Source organism: Microtus ochrogaster, chromosome 4 (assembly GCF_000317375.1).
Source record: "Microtus ochrogaster isolate Prairie Vole_2 chromosome 4, MicOch1.0, whole genome shotgun sequence".
NCBI lineage: Eukaryota > Metazoa > Chordata > Mammalia > Rodentia > Cricetidae > Microtus > Microtus ochrogaster.
Genome location: NC_022011.1, coordinates 14517048 through 14527419, shown reverse-complemented (window position 1 = coordinate 14527419; position 10372 = coordinate 14517048). Strand labels below are relative to the sequence as shown.

The window sequence follows — 10372 nt, the reverse complement described above, 5'->3', positions numbered from 1 at the left end:
GCCCCAACGATGGACGCCATCGAAGAAGAGAGCTTCGCGCTGTCCTTGTGAGTGACGCCTGCTGGGTCGGGCGCGGGCCAGGCGGGCCGGGCGGGCCGGGGCCGGGGCTCCGCTCCAGCGGGGCGTTTCCCCACCCGCGGCCTCCGCGGGGCTGTGTCACCGTTTACCAGCGCTTCCATCACAATCCTCTGGCCTCAATCTTGGCCGTCAGTAAAACCTAGAGGGCTTGAGCTGCCCAGGGCTGGCGGCGGCCTCACCGCTGTCTCAGGCCACTCCTGATCCAGTTACCCCCTGGGCCCGTGCTCCTCCGGTGGTCACCCTCACCAGCACCTGTCTGGCGCTAAGAGCCAGTATGCGGTGAGTAGATCCCGCGGGTGATACATGCAGAAGTCAGAGGATGTGCCACGCCAGCCTCAGCTCCCCACATCCATATTGTTTGCTGCTTTTGTGATCGCCTTACCTAGGGTTCGGTCACGGATGTTTTTCTGTATTTAGAATTTCTAGACTAGACAGTAATCCTTGACTGCTGAAATTGAGTGCCGTGAAGTTCATCTTTCTATTCTTTTTATGCACGTTGGAAATGTTACATTATAAACGCTTTGTTGTTGTGATTGCCTAGTATGTTCAATCAAGGCCTTGGGTTCAATCCCCACAGAAAACATAAATTCAACTTCAAAAATAATTATTTGGTCCGGCACCTATTCCTCATGTGTTTTTCAGCTCCTCCGCCTCTGATGCAGAATTTGATGCTGTAGTTGGGTGTTTGGAAGACATTATTATGGGTAAGTTTCTACACCACTAAGCGATCCCTCTAGTCCCTTAATTCTTATGTAGGTAGACCCTTGCTTTAGAACAATATTTTAAATGTATTCATTTATGGTGATTGGGGGTGTGGGGGGGGAGGGTGTTCCTAGGCCACTGCGCACAAGTGGCAGGCAGAGGACAACTTTGTAGAGTTGATTCTCTCCTTCCACCTTGATGTGGGTTTTGAGGGTTGAAGTCGGGTTGTCAGACTTGTCTAGCAGTGCCCTTAGCCCCTGAACCACCTCAACAGCCCAAACCTTTGCTTAGAAAAGCATGCAAAGAAATACATTTGAGGAGTTAATTTTTAAAACACAGAACATCCAGGTACACCAAAATTTTAACACAGCACAACATAATAGTAAGCTAGCCATACTAAGACTTGTTGTCTTAATGGGCCTCAGTCAACGGTTTGTGTAGCAGGGTATAAAGGTTGTGATATGGGCCTCAGTCATGTATATAGCAGACTGGGAGCTGGAGTCTCTGCACCCCGCTCCAGGGCCTAGTGAGTTTAGCTGGACTGAGAAGGGACAGGAGGTGGATGGCCCACCATCTGTTGTAGAGGGGTGGATGTGGTCCCCAAGCCTTGTGTGCTGGAGGTTGGTACCCAGTATGGTAGGTGATGGGAGCACTAAGAGTTGGGGCCTGGTAGGAGGTGGGTGGACATGCTTGCTGCCATGGCCTAGATCTTGTGGGACCTTGGTCAGTTCTCCATAGGAGGTTGTTATGGAAGAGTAAGCCCAGCCCCTTCCAGCTTTCAGGCTTCCTGTCTTGCTGTGTGAACTTTGTGGTGTCATCAGCCAGAGCTGGTGGCATGCTATGGGGACTTTCAGGCTCTAGACCTGTGGGCTAAATAAATATCCTTTCCTTATCAAAAACAATTGTCTTAGAAACAAGTAGGGTCAGCGGGTAGAGGCTCTCACCAACAGGCCTGACAATGCTAGTTCAATCCCCGGGATCTACAAAATAGAACTGGCTCCCAAAGGCTGTCTTCAGACATCCACACACAGGCTGTAGCAGGCACGTGCCCATGCGCAAACTAAATAAATAGAAATATAGTTAAAAATAAGAAAGCCGAAACCTGGTATATGGCACACCTCTATAATCTCAGTACAGGCAGGCAGAGGCAAGAGGTTTGGGGGAGTTCAGGTCCTGGCTTTCTTCAGTAATGGCCATTGATTGATTCAAGGCCTCAGAGGAGACAAATTCAGAAGATCAGTCACCTGGTAGGTAGGACAGAGCTCTTGGCAAGACTTCAGGTAATACTGGCTGACTTTATCTTACATATGCAACAAGAGCGATTTTGAGTCATTTTGAGCTTTAACATTTCCTTCCTTTCTTTTTTTTTTTTTTTTTTTTTTTTTTTTTTGAGACAGGGTTTTTCTGTGGCTTTGGAGTCTGTCCTGGAATTTGCTCTTGTTGACCAGGCTGGCCTCGAACTCACAGAGATCCTTCTGCCTCTGCTCCTGAGTGCTGGGATTAAAAGCGTGCGCCACCACTGCCCGGCGAGCTTTAACATTTTCATGCAGAACAGAACATAACTCATAACCCTATGCAACACTTGACCAAGCAAAAACAAGGTGTCAAATCTCCTTGGATCACTTTATTTTCTTTTTTAGTTGCTATTGCCTTTAGTTTTCGTTGTTATTGTTGTTGTTTTTGAGACAGGATTTCTCTGTGTAGCCCTGGCTGTTCTTGAACTAACTCCGTAGACTAGGCTAGCCTTCAACTCAGAGACCCATATACCTGGGATTAAAGGTATGAGCCACTACAGATGACTTGGATCCCTCTGTTTTCTTGATGTGTTTTTTGTTTGGTTCTGTGTTGAGAGCATTGTTTTTAGGGTCTCATGTACAGGCCAGCCTTGCTCTTCCCTCTTCCTGCCTCCCTGGTGCTAGGGTTGCAGGCAGGAGCCAATGTACCCTCCTATTTCCTATTTCCATGCACTCTTGGTTCCTATTTCTGGATACCTTTAAGCATATGTCTATTCTACTAAGTAACCAGAAAGTAGTAATAAATCCAAAACTGAAGAAAACTAGGAAGGAACTAAGTTGGACAAAGTTTTCATAGTTTATCAATTTTTCCCACAATTAAGAGAAGACCCTTAATTTTGTCTGAATTTTGGTGTGTGTCTTAACCCAGATTAGTCTGGAAAACCAGAGACAACACTTTTGAACCTTCACATCCCATGTCTCAGCAGAAGCAAACTCCCGAGGAGTTTTGAGTTGTTTTGCCCACCGTGGATATCCTCCTATTGTGGAGAAATGGGCTTCTTTAGGTCTGGGTCACTTTTGAAGGTTTCCCTGTTATAGAAAGGCTAGTCAGTTCCATTGTCAGAATCCCTACACCCTGACCTCAAGTGTTTGCTGTAAATCTGTTCCTAGACTCTCCTGAATTCCACCCCGTGAGCCCCTGTGATGGACAGACAGTTGAGGAGATTAAGGTCTGCAGAAATAAGGCTACTTATCTAAGATCACACAGAGTTTACTGCGGAGGTAGGGTTTGACCCAAGCAGTGGCCTCTTGCAGGCCCCAGCCTTTAACCCACTGTATGGTCTTCACTACTGCTTCTAAAATGATAGTAAAATGGGACAAAGGGAGCAGCAAAATGGCTTTCAAGCCTACAGTCCAGGTTCAGTCTGAGGAGAGTCAACACCCAATCTCTAGGTGGGTGTCATGGCACATGCCATCAATTCCAGTACTCAGGAGGCAGGGCAAGTGGATTGTTGTGAGTTCCAGGCCAGTCAGGGCTACTCAGTGAGACCCTGTTTCAAAATAAATATGTAGCTTAAAATTTTTTTTTAAAAAAAATTTAGGGCTGGAGAGGTGGCTCAGCGGTTAAGAGCATTGCATGTTCTTCAAAAGGACCTGAGTTCAATTCCCAGCAACCACATGGTGGCTCACAACCATCTGTAATGGGGTCTGGTGCCCTCTTCTAACCTGTAGGCATACATGTAGACAGAATATTGTATCCATAATAAATAAATACATAAATACATAAATAAATATTTAAAAAAAAAATTAGGGCTGGAGAGATGGCTCAGAGGTTAGGAGCACTAGCTGCATTTCCAGAGGTCCTGAGTTCAATTCCCAGCAACCACATGGTGGCTCACAACCATCTATAATGAGATCTGGTGCCCTCTTCTGACATGAAAGCAGAACATTGTATATATAATAAATTAATAAATCTTTTAAATAAAATAAAAATTTTTAAAAATGAGGGCCAATGAGATGGCAACACTTGCTGCCAAGTCTGATGACCTGAGTTCAATTCCCAAGACTAGTGGTGGGCAGTAAAAGGGAAGAGCCTTCTCCTACAAGTTTTTCTCTGACCTCCTCCCTTACACCATGAAATGCCTATGCACATGCACACATAAAAATAAATAACTAAAAATGTCACTTAATTGTAAAAAATTTAAATAGGAGAGATGGAGCTTCTTGCCATTAAAGTTTCCCAATCTGAGAACTGACCTTTTGTGTTCACAGTAAATTTATGTGTGAAAGAGAGTTCTTGGTGAGCATTTAGTGTGAGGGGCATTCACAAGTTATTCTGTTTGGATATATTAGGGCATATACCTCTTTTTTATTTTTTAAAATATTTATTTTTGTTTATGTATATGAGTGTTCTGTCTGTATAGTCCTCTGCTCAACAGAGGAGGGCATTGGACCCCATTATAGATGGTTGTAAGCCACCATGTGGTTGCTGGGAATTGAACTCAGGACCTCTGGAAGAAGTTAAGAGGTTAAGAGACATTCTTCCTAACTACTGAGCCATCTCTCCAGCACGGTTTTGTTTTGTTTTGTTTTTGTTTTTTGTTTCTCTAGACAGGGTTTGTATAGTCATGGCTACCCTGGAACTCGCTCTGTAGACTAGGCTGGCTTAGAACTCAGAGATTTGCCTGCCTCTGCCACCCAAGTGCTGGGATTAAAGGTGTGTGCCAGTACTGCCCAGCTTTGATTGTAGATAATTTTCTTGATTTGTGACCTCAGCACCCAGAGTCAGGAGGATGGCTACAAATTCAAGACCAGCCTGTCTACATAGTGAATTCCAGGCCAGCCAAGAATATATATCTGTGGAGACCTTATCTCAGAAAGCTAAAAAAATAAAATATTGCAAAGCAATGTGAGCACACTTACAAGCCAGCAAATTGCATATTTTGAAAAGGTTGAAGTTTTAAATTTTAGGTATACCTTATTAAATTTTTAATTAGATTTTGTATTTATTTATTATTTTATTATATTTCTGAGTGTTTCACTTGAATGGATGTGTGTCTGATGCCTGTGGGGGGCAGACAAGGGCATCAGACCTTTTGGGACCCGAGTTTGGCTGTGAGTTGCAATGCGGCTGCTGGAAAAGCAGCTGTAGCCTTGCACCTCATTACAAAGAATGAACTTCCCTGTGTCAGATGACGAGTTCCAGTTACTGCAGAGGAACTTCATGGACAAGTACTACCAGGAGTTTGAAGACACTGAAGAGAATAAACTCACCTATACCCCCATTTTTAATGAATATGTAAGTAAATCTGTCTCTCCTACCAGAAGATTAGAGCTTCTTTAAAATTTGAACTTAGATCCATTATGTATAATTAATATATATCTTCAAGAAGCTTGAATTAGTATCAAAAGGTGTTATAAAGCTTGGTGGAACATGTAAATCAGCACTAAGGAGGCTGAGACAGGAGGATGGCTGCAAGCTATAAGCCTGCCTGGGCTACCTACTGAATTTTAAGTCAGCTTAGATTGTTTAGCAAGATTATTTCTTTAAAAAAAAAAAAGTTGGAATTGGTTTACTTTTTACATATGCCAGCACTGCCAAAAGCAGTGCTGATTACATCCGGATTAGATCATTTCCTTTTGCCAGATCCTGGAGCTATTTTCTAAAAGGCACTCATGAAGTATTTGATGAGCTTGCAACTTCTTGACTAAAACAAATTTGCCTTTACCATAATCTTGTCTCCAGTTGGGATACTTTGCATTTGTGTGCTGTGAAAAATAAGCCAGCAAGAGGTAGAGAACTGATTCCATAGAAATTGTCCTTTGACGTCCACATGCACACTGTAGCACATGCATGCCCCCTCACACATACATCATACACCCAGTAATGATAAATTAAATTAAAAAAACACGGGGCTGGACAGATGGCTTCCAGAGGACTGCAGATTGATTCCAACAGCTCATCCAGTGGCTAACAACTACCTATAACTCTAGTTCTAGAAGATCCGACACCTTCCTCTGGCTTCTGCAGCCGTTTGCACTGATATCAAATATGCAGTCACGCCGGGCGGTGGTGGCGCACGCCTTTAATCCCAGCACTCGGGAGGCAGAGGCAGGCGGATCTCTGTGAGTTCGAGACCAGCCTGGTCTACAGAGCTAGTTCCAGGACAGGCTCCAAAGCCACAGAGAAACCCTGTCTCGAAAAACCAAAAAAAAAAAAAAAAAATATGCAGTCACATCACACACATACGCACACACGCTCACATGCACACATGATCTCAAGTGATGACTGCCAAGGACAGATTTAGGCTCTGCAAAGTTTCCCTTCTTCCCAGAGGGCCCACAAATTGCTGTTTCCACCATTGCAGATTTCCCTGGTAGAGAAGTACATTGAAGAGCAGCTGCTGGAGCGTATCCCAGGCTTCAACATGGCGGCTTTCACAACCACACTGCAGTGAGTTGAGCTCATCTCTGATTCTGTGCTCCCCCTCTTCCTCCTGAGACTGAAGAAAACCCACTCTCCTTTTCTTCACTGAGACTTCTGGGTGGCTGGGCCCTGAGTGGGAGGTCCGCTATGCCTTTGCAAGGCATTTTTTTTAAAGAGATTAATTTATTCATTTTTGAAATTATGTGTATGTGTGTGAGCCTGCATGAGTTTATGTGCACCATGTGTGTGCAGGAGCATACAGAAGCCAGAAGAGGGTTTTAGATCCTCTAGAGCTGTAAATTCAGGCAATTGTGAGTGACCACATGCATCCCAGGAACAATCCTGGGTCCTCTGCAAGAGCAGCAAGTGCTATTAACCACTGAGCCATCTCTCCTGCCCCTACTATCTGTCTGTCTGTCTGTCTATCGTTTTTGTTTATTTGCTTTGAGACAGGGTTCTTTTATAGCCAAGGCTGATTACAAGCCTCATCCTTCTGCCTCCGCCCGGGTGCTGACAGGCATGCCCCACTGTGCCTGACTAGTGTACCTTGAAAGGAATCTGTCTTCCTGTTGATTCACAAAGCCAACCCTCTGTCCTTTTCAGACACCATAAGGATGAAGTGGCTGGTGACATCTTTGACATGCTGCTCACATTCACGGACTTTCTGGCTTTCAAGGAGATGTTCCTGTACTACAGAGCGGTAAGTTATGAGTGCTCCCCTACTTAGCCTCAGTAAGCCACACAGAGATCAAGAGGTAGAGCTGCAGACAGCCTGCCCTGTGCCTTCTATCTTTTGTCCCCTGCCTAAAATGGCTAGTATTAGTTTGTTCATTAGCTTTTGAGGAATAAATAGAAGCTGCTGCTCCATGCCAGCCAGGACCTCTCTATGTCTTGATGAAACTCAGTGTTCCCAACAAAGAGTAAATCTCATTCTGTCACTTTACTGTTCAGACTCCTTTAAATAAGAAGAAAACAGTTTCAAGCAATGAGCAGCTGCCATACTTGCTTGTGTATGTACTGAGACAGAGTCTTGCTGTATAGCCTGGAATTTGCTATGTAGACCAAGCCGGCCAAACTCAGAGATCCTCCTGCCTCAGTCTCCTGAGTACTAGAATTAAATTAAAGGCATGGCGCTATGCCCATTCCCACTTAGTCTTTTATTTCTTTTTTAAAACAGGGTTTCTGTGTATTCCTGGTTGTCCTAGAACTCACTCTGTAGACCAGGCTGACCTTGACCTCAGAGATCCACCTCCCTCTACCTCCCAAATGCTGGAATTAAAGGTGTGCACCATCACTACCCAGCTAGTCAATGATTTATAAACTTTATTATTTTTTTTATGTATATAAGTGTCTGCCTGTATGTATGTCAGCGCACCACATGTATACCTGGTGCCCATGGAAATCAGAAGATGGGGTAGGATCCCCGGGACTGGAGTTATAGACAGTTATGTGCTAAGATGGTGGGAATCAAATCCAGGTCCTCTGGAAGAGCAGCCAGTGCTTTTAACCACCAAACCATTTCTCCAGCCCCAAGAAAGTCCCCCCCCCCACCCCCCGCAGCATATCTAAGGCCATAATTAAGAAAAACTGGAAATAACCTGTTGCCTTGTCCCTCCCTGTGTGTTCCTTGGGAGCTCACACTCCTACCCTGCTGTCCTTACTTCCTAACCCTGGTGACTCCTGGGTTAGGAAAGCTCTTTCCATTGCTGACACTTTGAAGTTCTCTGCTTCTGCCTGTAGGAAAAGGAAGGCCGAGGACTGGACTTAAGCAGTGGCTTGGTCGTGACTTCTCTGTGCAAGTCGTCTTCTACAGCAGCTTCCCAGAACAACCTGCGGCACTAGGTTCCACCTGCAGACATGGGTGTGACCACACTGTGAGGTCACCAGCCCAGCCAGCTCAGAAATGGAAAGACCAACTGTGCCACAGCTTGTAGCATGTACATTCCTATGTAGTATTGAGTCCTGGGAAACATGACTGACCCTCCTGGCCGTTGTCCAGAAACAACTTGTAGTCAGTAACCTCGTGTTCATCCTCCTGTCCCAATGCAGGCCCCTCCAGGGCCTTCGCCAGCAGTGTGGTAGTGTAGTGTGTCAGCAGTGTGGACAACACACCATCGTGAGCCCTTCATCCCAGCAGGCTTTACACGAGTCCTTGTGCACCCACAACTGTTTTTACATGGGTCATTATGTCCTCATTGTCGGTGGGGTTTTCGTTTGGGAATGTTTATCTAGGGAGTTACTGGGGCCAGCTGCCTGTCTGGGCTTCTGAATCTCCTGTGATCACAGCTTGAGCGGCTGCAGGAATCGACTAAGAGAGATGTCCTCTACCCACAAGTGAAAAGGAGCTCCCCATCTTACATTAGCAGTCCTTTGAGCAGCAAATGCTGCTGCTCTTGCTGTAGTCCTATTGTTTCTCTTAAGTCTCTAAGCATTATTTTCAAGAAACATATTTTTATAGATGAAAACTCAGGCTAACCTAGTGAGTATGATCTTGGAATGCCCAAGATCAACCACTTAAAAGATCAAAGTATTATATGCTGTGTGCTTTTTAGTTGTGAGTGCAAATCTGCTTTCTGATTAGTGCCCCTCTTGGGCACCGTTGCAAGCAGGCTGTATGCTAGAAATAGGTTGCAGCTGTCAGGACAGCATGCTAGGTGTGCCCATGCATGGTTGTCTGCAGTCCCATCACAATAGTGTGCTTGTGCATGCTTGTCTGCAGTCCCGTCACGACAGTGTGCTAAATGTTTGTGCATGCTTGTCTGCAGTCCCTTCATGACAGTGTGGTAGTTGTGCTTGCGCATGCTTGTCTGCAGTCCTGTCACGACAGTGTGCTAAGTGTGCTTGCGCATGCTTGTCTGCAGTCCACTGTGTATGCCAATGAGCTGGTTTTCTGTTGGGAGAGTAGGGACTCTGCAATTTGTTCCCAACAATCTCTCCTGCCAAGTTGATGCTCCCCTGATCCAGCTCAGCCTGGGGGGAGAGGCAGTGCAGTAGACAGTTTTTGTGTTGGTTTACTGTCACCAACCAGAAAACGTGTGTCACATCTCTAGAAAGAAGAAAACAGTTTGATTCCTAATGTATGCTTCTGGCTTTAACTTTTATAGTAAAAATAAGAATCCACACTGACTTTCCATGTGACCATTCTGACTTTACAGGATGTAAACAAAGCGCTGTGTTTTTTCTGTAGCAATGTGTCACTTAGTGCTTTTGTAAAACGAGTAAAATTTGAGGTGTTTGGCAAGAGTAATCATTCTACGTGCATTGTCCACTTTAATGTAACTACTGTCATCCGGTTATTGTTGCTTTGGTCTTCTGACATCAAAGGCCCTTGTGGAGCCAGCTCTGTAAATGTCACCATGTCTCAGGCTAGCTTTCCCTTCCTGTTCCTTTTGGGAGCAAAAGTGCTCACCGCAGGCAGCGTGCTGAAAGCACTTGCTAAGGTTTGTTGGCCAGCCTGCCTGGTTGAAAAAAGCAATTGAACAAATATAGGCAAATTACTGAAGGTCTCGGTGGTTAAGAGCACTTGCTGTTCTTACAGAGGACCCTGGTTTGTTCCACATGGCAGCTCACACTAAGTCCTGATTGAGGTAATCCAATGACCTCTTCTGGCCTCCTCAGGCACCCATATGGTACACATACATACATGTAGGCAAACACTCATATATGAAATGAAATAAAAATAATAAATCTTAAAAAAAAAAAAGGAAGATCTAGAAGGCAGGCAGACTGCAAGCTTGCTGGTTTTGTGTCTTGGTCCACGAACTTGGCCTGATGCTGGATGCGTCCTTGAATGATGCTGGGTCTGACTGAGGGCAGGGAAGCTCACAGTCTGGCCCATTGTAGCCCAGCATGGGAGGCTGTCTTCTTCATTCATCCACAGGGAAGTAGTGCCTCCCTGAGCAGCAGAACCTAGAATGTCTCCCCTACATAG

General features: G+C 45.2%; 1 protein-coding gene across 1 annotated transcript; it reads left to right on the top strand.

The window, feature by feature from the left end:
• Positions 1-9688, top strand: Arl2bp (ADP ribosylation factor like GTPase 2 binding protein). The gene is made up of 6 exons (XM_005345595.3): positions 1-47; positions 721-782; positions 5207-5313; positions 6383-6468; positions 7045-7141; positions 8182-9688. Exons 1-6 carry the CDS (start codon positions 10-12, stop codon positions 8281-8283), a joined length of 492 nt encoding a protein of 163 aa, XP_005345652.1. The 5' UTR covers positions 1-9; the 3' UTR covers positions 8284-9688.
• The last annotated feature ends 684 nt before the right edge of the window (positions 9689-10372 follow it).